Source organism: Nannobrachium achirus (genome assembly GCF_963921795.1).
Source record: "Nannobrachium achirus genome assembly, chromosome: 22".
NCBI classification, from domain to species: domain Eukaryota; kingdom Metazoa; phylum Chordata; class Actinopteri; order Myctophiformes; family Myctophidae; genus Nannobrachium; species Nannobrachium achirus.
Genome location: NC_137829.1, coordinates 1,479,760 through 1,501,848, shown reverse-complemented (window position 1 = coordinate 1,501,848; position 22,089 = coordinate 1,479,760). Strand labels below are relative to the sequence as shown.

Below are 22,089 nucleotides of genomic sequence, written 5' to 3'. Positions count from 1 at the left end.
ATATTATATTTAATCCAGGATTATGCAATTTTTATAGCCAAAATGTTTTAAAACAGACCTACAAGCTCACAGCGCGTCGCATCCACGACGCATTGTGAGCTTGTAGGTCTGCTATTTTAGGTGCGACACCCTTGTACTGCGATGTATAAATTAGGCTTCTTTCCCAGAGCAGAACTAGCAGCAGAGAAAGTGAGAGAGTTGCTTGCATCAACAGGAAAGTTAGAACAGTAACAAATACTTTGTTTTAAACGCAAGCAGTAGTCCTACAACACCCAGCAACATTGTTGTTGTGTGTGTGCAGTTAATATAGCACAGAAGATGATCTCAATCAATTGTCCGTCGGAGATTCGCTAAGAAACGGCTGTTGATTACATATCACTCGATCAGCCTGTGCTACTCTGTGACAACAATCAGCGCAGCGGACTTGGATGTTATAAAGCTAAGTACTGTACAACTAATCTTGCATCTTTTTAACCCGTGGGGCCGGCTGCTAGTTAGTGTTGATTCACTCGCATTTCGCTGCACTGTCTGTCTCCCTGGTTGCCTGCATGCAGAGTGCAGATGTTGTCCGTCTGTCCCATATACTCTATGGTCTGTCCGAGTCGCAGCTCGCGTTAAAGACTGGCTTTTGGGGAGGGGTTGAACGGCTGATGATGGTGCATTCATGGCGCCTCGGAAACACAGGATAGAATGAAATACTATATGGAAGAACCGATACAATCGCGGAATTTACCGATCCAGACACTCACGGTACGATCCATCACGATTTCGGCCGTCTATTGTACCGGTACACACTGAATGAACCGATTCAACCGTATCGCGGACGTTTGTATCGCGATTACGATCCGTACCGGTATATCTTCGCATCCCTAGTAAACAGCCTAGAGTGAGCACGACAGCTGTGATAGGAAGTAGAACGGAGGAGGTGCATCACTGGTCTTATCTGGCGGTGTGTCACACCGCCACCTAGCCACATGGCATGCACACTACAGCGTTTTCAATCACCGATGAGTCTCGGTGTGAATGCAGAATTTAAAAAAAATGAGAACGCAACGGCACTTTGAGTCACTTATCCTAATGGCAGTGGTGGAAAGTAACTCAGAAGGAGTGAATACATTCACCGGCACCAGAACCTGCCGCGGAATTGCCACGGCAGGCACAGAACAGGACCGGCAGGTTCGACCGGCAGTCGCGCTGCATCGCCGGCAATTGATTGATTGATTGAAGAATTTATTAGAAGTTTGCAATAGAAAAAAGTACAGTTTCATGACAGTACAAATCACTGGTACAAGGTCAACTAAAAGGAGATCCTAGAAAGCCGAGGCTTATTTCCACAGGAACCACACTTTAAGTATCTCATATAACATTGAAAGACAGACGGATAGAACATAGTACTTTATCTAGGATAATATCAGTTTCAAAAGCATAACATCAAATACAAAAGGCAGAATACAAAGAAAAAAGGGGGGGGGGGGGGAGCATGGGGGCTTAGTCTATTTACAAGTCAATAGGATCGGCAGCCGCCGCACGGACCGGCAGCTAGGACCGGCGGCCGCGACAATGGTGGTTAGGGGTTAGGGTTAGGTTTAGGCATAGTTTTACTGAGGTTAGGGTTAAGGTTAGGTTTAGGTATAGTTTTGCTGAGTTTAGGGTTAATGTTAGGGTTAGGTATAGTTTTACTGAGGTTAGGGTTAGGGTTAAGATTAGGGTTAGGTATAGTTTTACTGAGGTTAGGGTTAGGGTTAAGATTAGGGTTAGGTATAGTTTTACTGAGGTTAGGGTTAAGGTTAGGGTTAGGGTTAGGTATAGTTTTACTGAGGTTAGGGTTAGGGTTAAGTATAGTTTTACTGAGGTTAGGGTTAGGGTTAAGTATAGTTTTACTGAGGTTAGGGTTAGGGTTAAGGTTAGGGTTAGGGTTAAGGTTAGGATTAAGGTTAGGTAACGGTCCGGCACCTGTCGCGGCAGCGTCGCGGTAGGCTCCGGTGCCTGGAATTGTATCCGCTGTCCCTCAAGTAACTAAGCACATTTACTCAAGTACTATACTTAACACATTGGCTGCTAAAAAATCATTCCTGGCGTTTCTACCAATAAATAATAATCAATATTACTATTTTATCGCCAGATTAGCAAAAACACTACATTACCCATAACGCTTTGCGGCCGTTACGCAACACGCACGCTGCACGTTCGCATGACCCGCGCGCAGCCCTGCGAAGATCCCCTTCAGTGAGGCTGCGCTCTAAGTCAATGGAAAATGGTGGCGGGTTGTTTACATTGTGCGCTCATGTAAAGCCACGCTGATGGATTATATCATTGCAACGTTAACGATCACACCCGCGGCCGTCACACAGGCAGAGGACACATCGCGCGCACACGCGCCCCGGTGAGTTCCATTAACCCTATGATGGCATCCTATGTGTTAAGTATACTACAATATAAAAACACGTCAGAGTCACCTTGCTGACTCTGGGCAGAGTAAATGCTACGTAGGTACGGTAGCAGTGTCTGACCTTGCTGACTCTGGGCAGAGTAAATGCTACGTAGGTACGGCAGCGGTGTCTGACCTTGCTGACTCTGGGCAGAGTAAATGCTACGTAGGTACGGCAGCGGTGTCTGACCTACCTTGCTGACTCTGGGCGTCGTAGACCCGCAGGCCGAACAGCGGCGGCCTCTCGCTGCGCAGGAGCGTGACCTCTCCCGAGGTCAGGTCCAGCTGGAAGACCGAGGCGTTCATGTACTCGGTCCAGAAGATGGAGTGGCGGTAGTGAGAGATGCCGAACGGATGGTTCAGCTCCTTGCCGTTGTACACCACCTGTAGGAGGACAACGTATTATTATTAACGGATGGTTCAGCGAGGGGGAGGGAGGAAAGGAAGCACAACGTGGCATTAACATATATCCTGTACAGATGTGCCATTTCCATAGACTGTAGAAAAATTATGGACGATGCGAAGCCACTGCGAAAATGATGTTTTTTTGTCCCTTGTATGGGTGTCACCATCATTGTTTTAATGGTACCCCAGGAATCACAAGGAATGCTATTGGCTGCCAACGGTCACGTGGAACCGCAGGGATACATGGGAGAATGTGGTGTTGAGCCTCCCGAAATAAAGCGAAGAAGAACACAGCAGGCTAGTATCAGTTTAGTTGGCCACTCCCCCCGCAAATGTATCATCAATTTTAACATAAATGGGACCATATTTGCACAAAACGCATATCATGGTGATTGAAAGGGAGTTTTTTACTAGCGGCAGGAACCATAAAGTATTTATGACAACGTTTATTAAGGTTAGAAAATCAAAGGGGAAAACGAATGTGGTCCAATGTAGACTAATTCTTTTTGGTACCTCGCGGGGGGAAAACAGAGCAACTAGCGGCCAAACATAGGAAGTTTTAGTTCCGTATTGGATTCGTTTTAAATCGGCGTAACTATGCCCCTGGCCATTTCAAAACATCACACGTCCTCCATTGGCAAGACAGTAGATTTCCAGTGGATTGGCAGAACATTGTAGCCTGCTTCAAGACCAGAGACCCCGCCCACTCTCAGAGTGGACTCTTTCTCTGGTCTGGAGCTTAGTACATGAATCGGTTTTTATTTTCGGCTGTCCAATGAGCGCGCGGGGTGGGGGTGGGGGTGGGGTGGGTCTAACGAATATCCAATCCGCGCAGCAGTTGAAACGATTCAAACGAAGTTCACACACACACGCACGAGCGAGCGCACTGATTTCACCAAGCTGTTTAATGTTGATTTACAAGTTTCTGGTCGCAGTTCTGTGTGGAAGCAGTCACTGGCACAGACAGAGAGACACACACAATCACACACACACACTTGTAGATCTTTGCTATTTTTATGACCTTCTCTGACTTCGAAGTTTAAAGGGGTTTCCTGACCTCAATTACTACAAAAAAAGGAACATTCAACATTCAGTGGTTTTTCTGTAATCTGTAGTTTTTGGCATAGTTAGGCTCAGAAAAGTGGGTTCATTTGCCTGAGGACGTACACATCATCATCCAGGGGAGGATGTGGTTGTAGGTGAGGGTGAACGCAACAACTGAACTGGTAAATGGTAAAAGGTAAACACCAATAAAACAAAGACGTTTCACCCTCAGATAAAAGTACAGTAAGATAAGAAAATAAACATGAGCACAGTAAATGCACAAAGTTGCAAGGCCACATCATCACATTAACACAATATGCAGCACGTGTGAATTAGAGGATGACACGGGAGTGGATTTTCACTCCTGTCCCGTCCCACTCCCGCAGAAAAAATCCTGTCCCATCCCAATCCTGGGCCAGAGTAAAAAAAGAAATCCTGTCCTGTCCCACTCCTGTACAATGACTCCTGGTCCTATCCAGCTCCTGGTCAAAATCACTCCCGTTCACATCCCGCTCCCAAAAAAAAAAAAAAAAAAAAGATTGTGCAGATGTTTTTCTATTTTGATCCATATTATATTTTATATCATGTTTATTATTATATAATGTATAATTTTATAATGTTCGCAGTTCAAAGACCTCACTTTCCTGTGCAATTTATTTCTGCGATTTGATGAACTGGTCTGGGATGATTCCCGCTCCTGTCCCGTCCCGATCCTGGCATTAATACAAATTTGACTCCTGTCCTGCGGGAATCCCACGGGACCCACGGGAATTCCTGTCAAATGTCATCCTCTAGTGTGCATAATAGATATTCACGGTATCATGGGCAATTATATGTATGTCCAAAAATATGTTCTGTAATCTGTAGTTTTTGGCATAATTAGGCTCAGAAAGGTGGGTTCATTTGCCTCTGGACGTACGCATCATCATCCAGAGGAGGATGTGGTTGTAGGTGAGGGTGAACTCAACAACTGAACTGGTAAATGGTAAATGGTGCATTGGAACGATCCAAACACAGTGGAAAGCAACATCAAAGGTGATACACCCTCCCCTACAACCACATCCTCCCCTGGATGATGATGTGTACGACCAGAGGAAAATTAACTCACTTTTCTGAGCCTAATCATTAAAAAAAAAAAAAAAAAGAAAACTACAGATTACAGGAAAAAAAACACTGAATGTTTAATGTTCATTTTTGTGGGGTGTAATTTGATCCCTTTAAATCTACCAATGAAGGTGGATTCTACTTTTCAATGGGAATTCTTGACACTTTCTGCAAAAATACGCTCCATTCTCCATCAAAATCTGAAAAGGCAAAACAGGGAAAGAAACCTTTGAAAACAAACACAAAAAAAACAAAAACGCATTTGCTATACAAAAACGCAGATATACAAGCTCACAGCGCGGCACCGAGTGCCGCACTGCGAGCTTGTAGATCTGCTATTTTTGAAAAAGTCGTGAAAATGTGTGCAGATCTTTGAATATATGTATTTTCAAAGGGAACGTTTGTAACTCAAATTTTGCTTCTGGGTGGTCCCTGGAACTAAATATTTTGAGATGGGGGTCCGTGGCCAAATAAATATCATTTTGGGGGTTCTTCACATGAAAAGGTTTGAGAACCACTGACATAGTAGTCTCTCAAGAACAGACTGACTGAGCTCCGGTTGAAGTGAAAAGGACCCTTTCTTTGACGATGGCTGGCCAGATTGCTGACATAGAAACATAGGGTTTTTCAAAAAAATCTTAGAAGGATTCAAAAGACACATATAGAATCGGGTCAAAATCAAATTTTCATGATTTTTCAAAAATAGCAGATCTACAAGCTCGCAGCGCGGCACTCGTGAGCTTGTATATCTGCTATTTTTCAATAGTTAAAGCATAAAATAATGATACACAATAATGTGTACCCGTTCTAAATGGGTTTTAAAGGATGCCACTGAAAATCAGGTAAAAACAATAGGAAAGATACATGGCTCTATATGACAAAACTATGGCAGCCCAATAAACATACGTTTTGAGGTGGGGATTGCCAATTTCAGCCGATCAGGAGATATAGTAGGCTACATTTATCAGCTTCAATTTTATAGTGTTCCACTTCCAATGTTCCAATGCTCACTTCTTGGTGTCATCACTTCCAAATGTCTCTCTCCTGATTGAATAAAATTGGTATCCCGCGCCGAAAATGCATTTTCTGTTCACTAAAGGCATCGCCACCAGTTGAACCACTTTAACCTAATATTATATAGTTTCGCCATTTGAAGATAGATAAAATAGCTCTACGAGCTTGCGAGCCTATATCAATCAAAACAAATCTTTACCAAGTGTTTTCATGCAATACCGTTTGAACAAAGAAATGCTGACTCACAAACCCAACAACTGGGTTGCTTATTGTTCACAACGTGCATTTCAAAACGGCGTTGCAGAGACGGTGTTGATTTACAACTCTCACAGTCGCAGCCGCAGATAAACTGTCTGGCAGCAGCGGAGCAGTGTACGAAATTGACTTTGAGATATAGTCTAAACTTTGGGGCCACTCTTTGCATTATCCAATGATCCGCTACCAGGTCTCCAAGCTCCAAACAAATAAATGAGAATGTTTCAGACGAGGAATTGGCTTGTAAATGTAATTTGACCCACAAAGTCTGTAAAGAATAGGATGGGAAGAGATAGAATAAACTGTTATTCATCCCTGAGGGGAAACTGGGTCAACTTCAGCATCAGCGAGGGGCAAACAAAGAGAAAACACCAATAAAACAAAGACGTTTCATCCCCTGATAAAAGTACGGTAAGATAAGAAAGTAAACATGAGCACAGTAAATGTACAAAGTTGCAAAGCCACATTATCACATTAACACAATATGCAGCATGTGTGCATAATAGATATTTGCGGTATCGTGGGCAAGTGTGGGCCTATGTACAAGAAGTGCACCGTAATAGCGGTCAGCGCCATGTTCACTTACGGTGGCCATTTTTGTCAAAATTCAAATTTTGCCACGGACATACAAAATGAGTATTATCATGAACACATAAAGGAATCGCCCTGAATGGCCAGCATAACAGGTCTGTAACTCTGAGGGCGCATCTATACTATAATTTTGCGAATGTCTGAGTGAGTGAGTGAGTGTCTGTCTGTATGAAACAGCGTTTCTCCTCGGTGGCTGGAGCAATTGATCTGAAATCGCATCACCATCAGCATATGAACACACCTGACATAACTGTGAAGCCCGTTTGTCACTTTCACAAATCGTATGCTGTATAATAGCATTTTTATGGTGTATCTATATCTATTTAGCCTACAGTACCTTTTGTGACCACACATGTTAAGGGAGGGGCGCTGTTGTTCAGGCCATGCACAATCACACACAAACCCACACACACACACACACACACACACACACACACACACACACACACGGGGGGGGGGGGGGGGGGGGGGGGAGTGTGTGTGTGTGTGTGCAGGCGGGCGGCGGCGGGGGGGGGGGGGGGGTCTGGCCCTGTTACAGATGTTGTCCAAAATCATGCAGATCGGTACACAGTATCTCTGTAGCCGTTCAATGGAACGGGTATTTCTTACAATGATGCTCCTACATATTAGCATGCAAGCACCAGTTAAAGTTACTTTCCATCCCTCATATACTGTGTGCACAGTGCACTTCCCATAATCCACACACTGCACATCATTTCGGAGCTCATATCTTTGAACGGGTAAGGGCTAGTTCTCACATAAATCGGTATAGTCGGTGCGATTGGGAGGGGTGAAATTGCAACATTCAGCAGCAAGGAGCCGCATTCTGTCCACGGACATCTATCCGCTGCATAATGATGCCCTCTCCCCCTGTGTTTACCAATTATTCAACCTACAGTCCTGCATCGGGAGCGGGACCAGGGACGTGCTGGCCATTGGGAAAAGCGGGAAAAACTCCCGAACGGCCGGTTCATTCCCGGCCGGTCCAGGCCGGCCATTAGGGAAAAAAATAAAATAAAATGTTGGCCTTCATTCCATTTTGGGGGCTGTGCGGCCAACAAAGTAAATCGTCACTGTCGGGCAGAAACCTTGTATCTCCAAGTTTCAAATTTGTAAATTTGTTCGCAAAGCAAAGCCCTGCTTCATGATACAAGGCCGTCGCACAAAAGTAGTGATAACACACAACGCCTCGCGGTGCGAGGCGTTGTGTGCTTGTAGATCGGCTGTTTTCACTAGTTTAAATCATTTTAAAAATGATAAATACAAAACAAACGGTTTTGGACATACTAGGTTTCCACACGACAACGATGAAATATAACTCATGTAATTGGCCCACTGGCTTGTCACTTTGTCACAAATCTTTGAGTAGCAGCAGCGCTATAGAGAGAGATCTCTCTCTATAGCGCGCAATGAGGGCCTCTCTAACTCTTTTTCCCGGGCTGAATCAGAGACCCAGCACGTCCCTGAGCGGGACCCCGCGGTACCAACAAGACCCAGCGCAAAACCAGATATAGAGCTTAAATTTATGCAGAGGAGAATCTCTCTCTCTCTCTCTTTCTCTCTCTCCACAATATTTTCTGTTGTTCATGTTCATGGAAAAAATAATTGTCCACCCCCTGCTCTTCGTCCTCCAGGTGTGTCAGTTGTGCGAACAAAACACAAACAACTCACATGAAAATGTAACCAGACGTGCAAAGGTAGAAAATACAATAAAATTGCCTTTCTTTGGCCCCTTCAGAATAAGACATCAGGGAGCAATCCTTACAAATTATACTCAGAGAAAATGTAATACATTTGACGGTGCTGGCGGGGGGTAAAGGGTAAAAAGAATCTAAAAGAATCGTCCACAGCAGAGGACAAGAATGGTGAGTCCTGAGTTTCTGCAAAAATCCACTCCATTCCCACTGCATTGGCAGAATCCATGTCCAAGAACAGGGGTCTTCAACAGGGGGTCCGGGACCACTAGGGGGTCCTCAGAGTTACTACAGGGGGTCCTCCAAATCTTTGTATTAACCACTTGAACCCTAGTGTCCAGATGCTGGGAACTTTAGCCAAAAATAGCCGATCTACAAGCTCACAACGCTTCGTCGCAGTGCGAGGCGTTGTGAGCTTGTAGAGCTGCTATTTTTGGCAAAGAGGTTTGGTGTAGAGGGGAAAAAGAGCAGACTAAGTACAGAGCGAAAGGTCAAGTTTATTAAGTATTGACAGTTCAAGTGGTTAAATATCTGAAAACACAAATTGACATGAATTCAAAATACACTGATGATTGTGCTGTCAAACAATGAAACTATGGAATCTATGAAAAGGTTATGGGGGTCCCTGCTTCATCTCTCTCTCAGCTAAGGGGTCCCTGGCCTGAAAACGTTGAAGAGCCCTGATGTAGAATAAAAGTGCAGTGTGTCCGTGCCCTTACAAGTAAACGTCCGGAATTCACAATTTACTTGAGTGAAAGTATTGGCATAAATAATGTACTTAATGGACCAAAGTACTCAATGTGCAGAATGTCCCATTTCACCAAGTTCTCAAAAGTATACAATGTATTAAAATGTAGTGGAGTAGAAGTACACAGGTATTGAAAATCTGAAACAATACTTCCCTGTATTACTTGAGTAAATGCACTTACTTACTTCCCAGCCCTGCCTAGCTGGCAGAGATAAGGTCACACAGTCGCAGCTAAAAATGGTTCCTTGCCCAGTGAACCGTTTAGAATTGCATTAGCCTACTTATTAAAGGAGTAGTTTCTATCAATTACTCACCCCATGAAAACATATTGTATTTATTTATTTTTTCCGCATTCCAATCCTGAGCCAATAATTTGTGACTGGGTTGGTGACCAGTGGTGATACTTTGAGTCTCATGTAAATCTGGCAGTCATCAAAGTATTGGCGAATGTAAGTGTTTGTCCAGATTTTCAACCTCTCCAACCTTTCCAGAATATTTAAGCCAATTTCCAGGACTATATATAACAATAATTCAGCACAATAACGAGTCGCTTACTCCTATGTGCAATGCCCAAAGAAAGGCAGTGTAGCTAAAAAATAATGCGTGCACGCCGCGAACGGGCCGTGGCGTGCATGCGGATCGTGCACGATGGACACGCGCGTGCCCGCATCAAAAGGTGTCAGGGAACCCTCAAAGTGGAAAAATATTTTTCTAATTTCAAAATATTTCTAGGAATTTCATGACCGTGGGAACCCTGCCTCTCACAGCTGTCAAATGTTATTATTTGCCCCCCTCACACACAATCATTTGCAACATAATAGTAAGAAAAGGAATACCAAATTAACGCAACGGTCACCTGGGTGGGTGAGTAACTTTCCTGATGTTAAGCTGTGTATGTGTTCAACAACGCAGCCTTGCGGTTTAAAGGAAAAAATATGCAAGCTTGTGTGTACACAAAAACATTCCCCCCTCCCCCTACACTCTATGACAGGCATCAAACAGGATTTTTTTCTTTGATGCTTTCATTGATTAGAGACATCACTAACGAGGACTTGGCACTTTTATGGCCCAATCAATTACCTTAGTGCACAACCCCTTTGAACTTCAAAGGGATTAATTAAGAGCTCTGGCTGAGCTCCCCCTGACGAAAACGTCCCTCCACTGTTTCTGTTGACATTTAATGTCAACATAAAGAGTTGAACAGAACAGAAATACAGCCAGGGGGATGTGTCTTTCTGCAAGGAAACACCCCAGCACAATAATATAGTTACTGATGAAGGGAAATGACTGCTTTTTTAATAGTCTTAAAGTTACATATAATTCCTTCGGGTGGAAACATGCACCCTCCAACCGTTTTCTGGGTGCGTGGGATCAGTTGCTGGTTCTTAATACACGGCTTGGTTGAAATCAGCTGTGTGTTATTTCTTGATAACATACCGCTCCGCTCTATAGCAGACCGATGCCTAATCAAAGGCTCAGAGCACCTGCTGCACTGCGTGAAATGTATGCCATATCCAACATGTCAGCCATGTACACAAACACACAGCCTCATTTACAACTAAACGTTGCTCTCAAGAATTAAATGTTTAAAAAATATATATTTGCAGCGAGAAATAGACAACGCAGTAACAGAAAATGTATTCTATTTGATCGCCCAGCGCGCACTTGTGGAATACTTTCACTACTGTAGTAAGGAGTATCACAATCACAATGCCAGATGTCTTTAATTCTTTTGTTTTTTTCAACCCTCAGACTGATTGATTGATTGATTGAAGACTTTATTAGAAGTTTGCATAGGAAAAGGTACAGTTTCATGACGGTACAGTTCACTGGTACAAGGTCTACTAAAAGGAGATCCATGAAAAGACTAAGCTCATTTCCACAGGAAACCATTAAAGTATCTCATATAACATTGAATGACAGACGAATAGAACACAGTACTATGCAGTAGATATGTAAATACAAATAAAAATGAGAGAACAAAAAAAAAGGAAAACAGTAATTAAAAAAAAACAGTAAGTATATACAAAGAAGGGGCAGGGGGGGTAGGGTTGGGCTAGGTTAGTTTTTTTACCAGTTGCGAACGGCTGCTGCCTGTAAGTGGTTTTTCAGGGCAATTTTAAAGGATGCTAGTGATCCACACTCCTTTATGGCCTTCGGTAAGGCTTTCCACATTTTGGTGGTATAGCAGAAAAAAGAGTTTGACCCTTTGTTGGTTTTGACTCTGGGTTGAAAGTGATCTGTGGCGCTGCCTCTGGTGTTGTAATTATGGACATCCTTAATGTTTATAAAGTCACTCACCATCCTGCCCGTGCCGTTGAGGTGGATCTTCTCGATGTGGTCGTAGTAGGCGTCGCACCAGTACATGGTGCCTTGCTCGTGGTCCAGGGCCAGGCCGTTGGGCCACAGCATGTTGGAGGTGACGAACACGCTGCGGTGCGAGCCGTCCATCCACGCCTTCTCGATGCGCCCGATGCTGTCGTTCACCTCGTCCTCCTCCCAGTCCGTCCAGTACATCCAGCTGGACACGACACGCAACACAAAGCACTGAGCCACTGATTGATTGGTTGATTGATTGATTGATTGATTGATTGATTGATTTAACAAATGCCTTTTAAATCAGTAGTTCTCAAACTTTTCAGGCCCCCCAAAATAATTGCGACCGGAGGTCGCAGTTTACTATGAGAAACGTCACAGTCCGTGTAGACGTGTAGACGTGTCTATGGGTTTGCTGCTCTGGCATCATGCTCTGATGTCACTGTGATGTCAGGGGAACCACTTCACCAGAATGGCCACACCCAACCCAGTATTGATGAAAGATTATTTCGTCTAGTCAGGGGCCGGGCCAACTCGGGAACGATGCAAATAGGGAATGAATGCTCTGCCCTTTAATGCAAACCCCATTATACCTGTCAGATCTCTGCAGACACAGTGCAGGTTCTGGAAAACCCTGATGTCAGACATCAGCTCCGCATATTGAGATTCCGAAGCTTTCACGCCGGTTCCGGAAAGCCGGGCATCGGGTCGGGTCGGGTCGAGGCCGGGCACTGCACTCCACTCCGCGCCGCGGCGGGGACCGCGCGTGCCGAATCTGAAGCCGGTGGGACGAACGGTTCTCGAGATACGCGGATTACATACATGCACGCACGCTCACAGAGACTTGTCGCATTTATTGTAAGATGACAGGTAGTCTTGCTAGACCCTTTACTGCTACCGATCAGTGGAATCCAAACAACATAATGTCCCTGTCAGACAAAAAGGCCACACTTCCCCGGGCCATGGAAACAAACAGCTATAGCGCCGTTCCTGCATCTATGCAAAAAAAAAAAAAAAAAAAAAAACAATCCGGTCCACTCGACGCCACCAAGAAAATAAGTCCCTTGTATGTCTGGTTACTACGATGAGCTTGAGGTAAGCTCCGTTGCAATTCCCAGAGGGGCCGTGGTATTTGAAAAGTGATTGGGTCAACGATTTGACGCGATCTGCTCGGTAGTAACCGGGCTCAGGGGATTTGCTGGTGTCTGAGCGTTGCAGACTAAGAGCCACGCGGCCCCCGCTTCTCATCAATGATGGAAGCCTGCGTGGCGGAGGGAAGAGCTCTACATGAAAAGGAAGGAGGAGTGAATGAAGACTCCCTCTGTCTGCACCAGTCATCTTTATGACCCCATGAATTATTCATTCCTGGCTGCCGCGTGTGCGTGCGCGCTCTCTCTCCCATACACACACACAGTAACACACTACTAACACAAATACGTTACATATCGTCGTTGTCGTGTGGAAACCTTGTACCGGTATGTCCAAAACCGTTCGTTTTTATCATTAAAAGAAATGAACTAAAATAGTGAAAACAGCCGATCTACAGCGAGGCGTTGTGTGCTTGTTGATCTGCTGATTTCACTACTTTTGTGCGACGGCCTTGTCTGATAAAGCAGGGCTTTACTTCGAGAAAAAACATACAAATTTGAAACTTGGAGATACAAGGTTTCTGCCCGACAGTGACGATATGCACGATGCACATGCATGCATGCACGTGGACACACTCAACATTCACATGCACACAGACACACGCACACACACAAACAAGCAAACGCAAACCAGCAAACCAAAGCCGCAATCAAAGCGGCAACTCAAATAAACATCCATGCATGCAGACTTCACATGCATCCGCTTGGGCGCAGTCAAGATTCACTCACACACACACACACAGACACACGGACACGCTGACGCACATGCTCGCATGCGCGCGCAAGAACACAAACTTGCGTTGACAACTAAACCAAAGCTGAAATAAAATTAGCACTCAAATCAAAAGGGGTTCTTGTTTACATATGCTTTTATATTTCTCCTTTATTTATTTTTTATTATTATTTTTCCGCGAGTTTAATATGAACCAGGGGGGGTGAGCTATGAGTAACCTCAGAGGTGGAGTATACTGTGTGGCACCACACTGGCTTAAAGTCAGCATGGAGTAAGTTAAGCCTTATCGTGTCAACACAGGCTGGAGGCGGCAAGCGGTGCGGAAAATACGGCGGCGAGAACATCAGCTGGAGGGCCGGCCGCAGTCATTTCACCTGGAGAGACCCCATCTAGCGGGGCCAGATAGAGATCAAAGCCACTGTCTGACGCGTGTCGATTGGTTCCTCACAAACCCCCCCCACCTTCCCCCAAAAAAACAAAACCCTTTTCTAATCATTTTGTTGTCAGTGCGGTATGGTCAGTGTGAAAGTGATTAACTCTTCGACACAAAAGGAAATGATAGCCCTCTCAGTGCTGGGGCGAGTTTATCTCAGAGCTACAGTGTCTTAATGAAATGTTGTGCAAAAGGCCAGGATCCTGTTCCCTGGCCGTTTGAGGAGAGAGCTCCCTGTCAGACAGGCTGAGACGAGGCTATAAGAGCCCAGAATTAACTCTTACTCTACAGCGGTGGAAACATTACTCACACGCTTTAAGAGAGAGTATCATTACTGCAGCGCCAAAATAGTCCGTTACGAGTACGAAAGTCCGGAATTCGGGAACTGCCCATAAGTCCGAAGGTTCATTAGTCCGAACGTTCATTTGTCCGAATTTAGTTAGGGTTACTGAGGTTAGGGTTAGGGTTAGAGTTAGGCATAGTATTACTAAACAAATTCGGACTAATGAACCTTCGGACTAATGAACCTTCGGACCAATACCATGGCACCCAGAATTCGAATGTCACGTCAGTAAAAGTACAAAAGTGTTGTTATCAGAATGTACTTAAAGTACAAAAAAAAAAAAAAATACTCCATTATGCAGAACGTCTCTATTTCACTAGTTTTCAAATGTATCCACCTGTTTCCGTGAGAATTTACTAGTAGAATTATTTGCGGGACACTTTCGGAGATCAGCAGACATACAAGCTCACGTCGCGTCGCAGATGCAACCGTTGTGAGCTTGTAGATCACTCTTGTAGATCACTCTTGTAGATCACTCCGGTGCCGGACTCCTTATGTGCAATGCATGATGGGACGTTGGAAAGTTGTGGATACATTGTATTGAAAATCTTTTGAGAACAGCAGATCTACAAGCTCACAATGCGTCACGTCCGCGTCTCCGCGACACATTGTGAGTTTGTTGACCGGCTGTTTTAAAATGGCCAAAATGTATATAGGGCTGAAGTGGGTAATGCATGTATTGTAATAATAATCAAAATCTACTACGATTTGTGTCCCAGCATAGCAGAGGGGCAGTCATTTCGGAAAGCACAGCTTTAGACCAGCCCTGAAATTACTTTTTTTTTTTTTTCTAAAATGTGATAAAGCCACAAAAGCATTTCATAAATATCAGGCTACATTTCCCTTAAACGCCAGAGCTTAACTCTGCATGTAAATAAGACTTTTTTTTAATTAATGTGAAGAGAAACATCACATTTTGCAGGTTACATTTTATCTAAAAGGCTGAATTTCTCAGATCTAGTATTTCTGCATGGCATAACTCTATAAGCTATATCTACAAAACTGTTGGGTCAATCTTCACAACCAATTTATCATTTTGTAAAAAAATGAAAATGAAAAAAATGTTCAATGACTAGCCCTCAGCTGTGTTCGGTCACATTTTTTTTAACCCGAGGGGAAGATTCTAAACTGTAAACTGCTGCATCTCTTTAACAAGAGGGGAAGATTCTAAACTGCTGCACTCAACCTTGAAGTCAAGCGTGTGTCGGATTGTATGAATTGCGTGACTGTGTAAAAGCAAAAACAGTGTCACATTCCAAACATCCTGACCTTAAGGGCTTTGCAGACGCATGTCCTCTGTCAGGTGAATTATGTCTCTTTTGGATCAAGTCCAGTTTTTAAAAGGCAAAAGGGCTTATAGTTTAGGATTTTCTTTCATGCCGACAGTCATCTTGGCTAAGACACAGCGCGACAACAAGCCATGAAAGACATGCACAACAGCTTGCGGCATGTCACTTTTGGCAGCCTTCAGATGTCATATATATATAAGCTCCGGATGGCTTGTAAATCGTTGTGTGGAGAACGGGAAAAAAACAACAACAACAATATTAAATACTATTCTTCACACTTTATGGTTTGAAGTCATCATCATCTGTTAAATGTAGGGTGTGAAAACACAGCGAGAGGATTTCTCTGAGGATCCAGAAATTAATTAAAAACCCACCGAACGCCAAGCATCGCCAATCACGGTGGCACGGAGAGGAGAAGGACCGAACCATTATCTCAATCTCTCATCCCAATCATCTTGGAAGGCACTGAACGGCTAATAGCTGTGTAAGCTGTGGTAACATCAAAGATTGTACTACAGTTTACACCTCGTGATGATGATGCCGTCTCAAGATTTTCTTTTGGCGGGATATTGTATGGTCGGGAATCTCAGAGCATTTTAATGTGGGCCAACGTTTTCCATGTTATCCATCATCTTGAAAATTTGGCCCGGCAGTCTTCCAGCTATACTGAGAAATCAGCATTTCTTTTTCTTTTCTTTTTTCTTTCTCTCATAGCAGGATCCACACTTTTGATTCATAAATATTGGCCCGGACCGCTGTCTCTAATGTAACCTGACAGCACATGGCGGGTTCGAGTCCCAACGATCTTTGCTGTAGGTGTATGTCTCTAATTTAAGACTCTAATTAGAGACTCTAATTAGAGACAGAAAAGACTCTAATTAGAGTCTCCCCCCCCCCCCCCTCAATTATAAGAATAATAATAAACTAGTAAGACATACGACCTCGCCCTAAAGGGCCAATTCTTGGCTATCTGGCCAGTGATGTATATCGGACCAGTTACCCAATCTCAACAGTGACAGGGCATTACCAAATGTGATCTGGATGGGCATTCCCAGATATGCCCTTACTATTGATGAGGACAGGGATCTCCATATGGGCATAAAACGGACACGGATGTAATACATTTGCTAGTGTGATCTGGGAATGCCCATATATGGGCATGTTCTGACATCACATTCTCGACTATATATGGGCATAAAATATATGGGCATGAAAGGGACATCAAGCCAGAGCGTGCATGATGTCAGAGCAGCAAACCCATTGCGTTAAGAGTGGTTCCCCTGACATCACAGTGACATCAGAGCATGATGTCAGAGTGATGTCACAGTGACAGGGAACCAATAGACTGTAAAAATGGTCGCAATAAATAAATATTGGTAGACATTGATACATCGACCAAACATCAAAGCAGCCAGTAAGCCATTTTTAATGATCCTGTACATCGCCATCTTCATTTCAATTTTCCACGGTTTCTCTTTTGCAACCACACATGTGATACCCTCCTTCTAAACAATCACACAACGCCCGTTGTGTTTGATCTAAATCATAAAAAAAAGGATTAACTCATTCCCTGCTAGGCCCGATAGTCCCAAGAATATTTTAATGTCTCTACCCGCCAGGCCCGATAGTCCCGAGAATTTCTCGTTTAAAAAAAAAAAATAATAATAAAATTGGACCCCAAAAAATGTAGTAGGCATGATAGCAATCGCGAAATTGCATGTTTAACCCCCATAGCAACCCCATCTTTCAAACATGGCAGCCATCTTTGTTTACATTTTAGGAAAACATAATGGCTGCTAGTTCATGAATGCCTGAACGGATTTCCATTCAGATTTTTTTGTTTGAAAGCTGTGAGCAATGTACACACACGTGGTGCATTATCTAGGCATGGACATGACATTATCAGTGTACTATGAATTACATGGAAGTCTATGGAGACAGAGGCATATGAGAGTACGAAGGTATTTACAAATGGCGGGGTATGAGTTTAAGTGAGGTAATCCTTTCTAATAAGACTAGTTCTGCCTGAACCAGTGCACCCGACACACACTCATCTGGAGGGCATCTTTCCTGACCTGTTGAGGGGGTCCACCACAATGGCTCTGGGGTGGGACTGACCTGTTGAGGGGGTCCACCACGATGGCTCTGGGGTGGGACTGACCTGTTCAGGGGGTCCACCACGATGGCTCTGGGGTGGGACTGACCTGTTCAGGGGGTCCACCACGATGGCTCTGGGGTGGGACTGACCTGTTCAGGGGGTCCACCACGATGGCTCTGGGGTGGGACTGACCTGTTCAGGGGGTCCACCACGATGGCTCTGGGGTGGGACTGACCTGTTCAGGGGGTCTACCACGATGGCTCTGGGGTGGGACTGACCTGTTCAGGGGGTCCACCACGATGGCTCTGGGGTGGGACTGACCTGTTCAGGGGGTCCACCAAGATGGCTCTGGGGTGGGACTGACCTGTTCAGGGGGTCCACCACGATGGCTCTGGGGTGGGACATGTCCCCCTCCAGGAGGGTCTTCCGGGTCTGGGCAGACCTCTCCAGTCTGGCCACGTTGATGGTCTTCCTGTACCCGTCGTTGGTCCAGTACAGGTTGTTCCCGATCCAGTCCACAGAGATCCCTTCCACGTTGTCCAGATCTGCCGTTCAAACACAAATCAAATCAGCTTTTCGTTGCTCTCCTCCTCCGGTCCTCTATCCCAGGGGTTTTCAAAGTGGGTGACGGGGCACCCTGGGGTGCCGCGACGGCAGTCCAGGGGTGCCGCGAGATCATTTGATAATATTTGGAATCTATTTGGACACTTGAAAAAATATTTAGTATCATTTTAAACTTGAAGTACAAAGTTATTTTCAGTCAGTTCTAAGCAAAATGGCTGTTATCTCAACGTTTTCCTCACAACATAATCACAAAAATATCGTCACTGTTGGGCAGAAACCTTGTATCTCCAAGTTTCAAATGAGGATGTCTTTTGGTAATGCAAAGCCCTGCTTCATAATACAAGACTGTCGCACAAAACTAGTGAAAACAGCCGATCTACAAGCACACAACGCCTCGCGTTGCGAGGCGTTGTGTGCTTGTAGATCTGCTGTTTTCACTAGTTTAGTACATTTTATAGATGATAATACAAAACAAACGGTTTTGGACATACAAGGTTTCCACCCGACAACGATAAATATAAGGTGCTGGGAGTGAAAATTATAATGTAGGGGTGCCTCGGATTAAAAAAACGTATTCATGGGGTGCCCTGAGACAAAAAAGTTTGGGAACCCCTGCTCTATCCCTTTCGTGACAGCCAAATCAGAGCTTGAGTGAAGTATCGTGTTTTAGTATTATCTTTTCAGAAGTGATGTGATTCCAAAATGAAACGCAGGTTGTCTTTCCTAAGATGTATTATGAGCTTCTAAATTCGAGAAAATCTGTGAAGCTCGATCTCTCAGAACTCTTTTCAGAAACATTTAAATTCAGCAAGTGATTCCCTAATTTGTGTAGCCCTGATCCTCTTACTTTCATATAAAATAGTACGATTTTAATGAAATAAAAGAAAGAGCAGCACTTTTGTACACCGAGGTGCTTTTGGAAAAGACCATTGTAGAAGAAAGGACTCCCCGCACACCGTCTTCTTCATTGGGAACAATGTTTCGGTACACAGACCTTTAGATAACCTGATGAAGGTCTGTGTCCCGTAACGTTGTTCCCAATAAAATAATATATCCATTTTAATTTGAATTGCAAGTGTAGATAGAATACAGTGTGTGGGAGTCCTTTGTTCAAGGAAAGGAGCGAAGAACAGTTTAATGCTGGGGTCTTCAACAGGGGGTCCAGGACCACTTGAACCCTAGCGTCCACATTCTGAGAACTTTAGCCAAAGAGGTTTGGTGTAGACTGTAGAGGAGAAAAAGAGCAGACTAAAGTGAAAGGTCAAGTTTATTAAAGGACCACTTCACCTCTGGGACAACCCTATCTTATTTTATTGTTGTTTGGGACACGATCAACACAATCCTGTGTTATTTTTTGTGTTCAATCTGTTTTTTGAGATATTTTAGTATTTCAGCATGTAAGTGATGCGTTTTGCATCATATGATGATGATGCAAAATGCATCACTGATGATGCAAAATGCATCACTAGTCATGCTGAAATATGATGATGATGCAAAATGCATCACTGATGATGCAAAATGCATCACTAGTCATGCTGAAATACTAAAATATCTAAAAACACAGATTGAACACAAAAAAGAACTCAGGATTGTGTTGATCGTGTCACAAACAACAATAAAATAAGATAGGGTTGTCCCAGAGGTGAAGTGGCCCTTTACGGTTCAAGTGGTTAAATATCTGAAAACATGAATGGATATGAATCCAAAATACACTGATGATTGTGCTGAAACTATATGGGTTGTGGGGGGTCCCTGCTTCATCTCTCTCTTGACTAAGGGGTCCTCGGCCTGAAAACGTTGAAGACCCCTGGTTTAATGCAAAACCAGCTTCCTGTGGTCATTCACATTACTTCAATTGAAAGATTGATTCAGATGTTGACCAGATACGCTGCCAGAAAATACACCGTACAGAGGGTTAAATACAGTAGTTGCACAACAACACAGATTCACGATGGTGTTTTTGGAAAGCAGGTTATGTAAGCCATTTAAATAAATAAATTGCTTTAATACCACTTTTACCATATAAATGAAAGAAAACACAGTTGTAACTTGCAAGGATCTTTAGTTACAATCATTAATTGTTTCAGTGGGCGGGGTCCATGAGCCAACTCAAGATTGTTGACTGATTTACCACTGTTTTAAGCCAATCAGAATCCAGTATTTGAACATGTGACCACAAAAAGTGGTAGAAAAAGTGGTTCTATATGCATTATAATGCAAATTACTTTGGGACTGAAGCATAGACTGGATTGAAGGCTAAGAAAAAGGTACAAAAGCTGTCAGTAGTGATACAGTAGTGATACAGTAGTGATAAAACATGTCATTTGCTTATATAAGCTATTATTGATGTGCTACTTGAGAACTTCCCACATCCTGTCATTGGCTTGTCAGGACATTGTCAGTGAGAAAGGAGGACATTTGCCAAGGTGTTGTTATGCAAATGCTATTTAGATTCTGTTTTGCTACTGAAAAGATATGTATGTATATTATGTGTTTTTTTTTCTTGTCAGCGATTAGACTGCTTAACACATTGACCGCCATTTTAACATACCTCCGTACTCCCACCTGCCATTCGTCTCCATAGACTTCCATGTAATTGGGTGTGCACGGATCATGCACACCCATGCCTAGATAATGCACCACGTGTGTCCACATTGCTCACAGCTTTCAAACAAAAAAATCCGAATGGAAATCCGTTCAGGCATTCATGAGATAACAGCCACTATGTTTAACAAAGATGGCTGCCAAAATGGCTGCCATGCTTGAAAGATGGGGTTGCTATGGGGGTTAAACATGCAATTTCGCGATTGCTATCATGCCTACTCCATTTTTTGGGGTCAAAAATTTTTTTTGAAAAAAAATTTTTTTTGAATTTTTTTTTTTTTTTTTTTTTTTTTTTTTTTAATTCTCGGGACTATCGGGCCTGGCGGGGAAAGACATTGGAATAATCTCGGGACTATCGGGCCTGGCAGGGAATGAGTTAATAAGAGCTAAACCTGTTGCCACTTCACAGACTGATTGAACTGCGTTTTAATGGTCTATTTTGCACGTATAAATGTGATTTTATTAACATGCACTTTAGATGCATCCCTAACTTATCATGCACTTTATCTCTACCCCTCTCCTGTTTCCCCTCATCGTCGTTGTCGGGTGGAAACCTTGTATTTCCAAAACCGTTTGTTTTGTATTTATCATTTTAAAAATGATTTAAAGTAGTGAAAACAGACGATCTACAAGTAGTAGTTGTAGATCTGCTGTTTTCACTACTTTGGTGCGACGGCCTTGTATGCTTTGCGAAAAAATGTACACATTTGAAACTTGGAGATACAAGGTTTCTGCCCGACAGTGACGTTATGCTCTTGCTCTCTATATTCTTTCACTGATGGGTCTGAACAAACAAGAATTTCATCCATATTACCTGTAATGTCACAAATAAAGATTGATTGATTGATTGATTGATTGATGGGTGGATGGGTGGATGAATTGTACCCATTGCACGCACCGTCTTTGAGAATGGTCTCGCGGCTGTTCCCGTCGATCTTCTGCCGGCCGATGAAGAAGCTGGTGGTGTCGGCGAAGTAGACGTAGCTGGACTGTGCGTGGTAGTCGATGGCGCGCGGGTTGACCAGGTCCTCCACGGGCACCATGTGCTCGTTGCTGGACTTGACGTTCAGGTCCAGGCCCCGGATCACCCCGGGCCGGCCCTTCCCGTAGAACAGGAACAGGTCGTTTTTGGGCTCTGTAATAATAGGGATGGGAAGGTCAGGGGCGTCACAAGGGGGTGGGGGTGGGGGTGGGGGGGGGGGGGGCCGGGGGGAGTGGGACTGAGATACTATAGGGCCCAAGGTGGAGGGGCCTTAATTATTTTATACTTTAACTATT

At 43.9% G+C, this 22,089-nt stretch overlaps 1 protein-coding gene across 1 annotated transcript in view; it reads right to left on the bottom strand.

Moving 5' to 3' along the window:
- LOC308308144 (low-density lipoprotein receptor-related protein 1B-like) overlaps window positions 1-22,089 on the bottom strand; it is a gene marked incomplete at both ends in the record, with an annotated part of 592,679 nt that overhangs the window by 383,670 nt on the left and 186,920 nt on the right. The window contains 5 exon segments of the mRNA XM_080753509.1: window positions 2,623-2,812; window positions 11,585-11,804; window positions 17,621-17,658; window positions 18,046-18,188; window positions 21,710-21,946. Of these exon segments, the coding sequence (XP_080609635.1) occupies window positions 2,623-2,812; window positions 11,585-11,804; window positions 17,621-17,658; window positions 18,046-18,188; window positions 21,710-21,946 (828 nt within the window).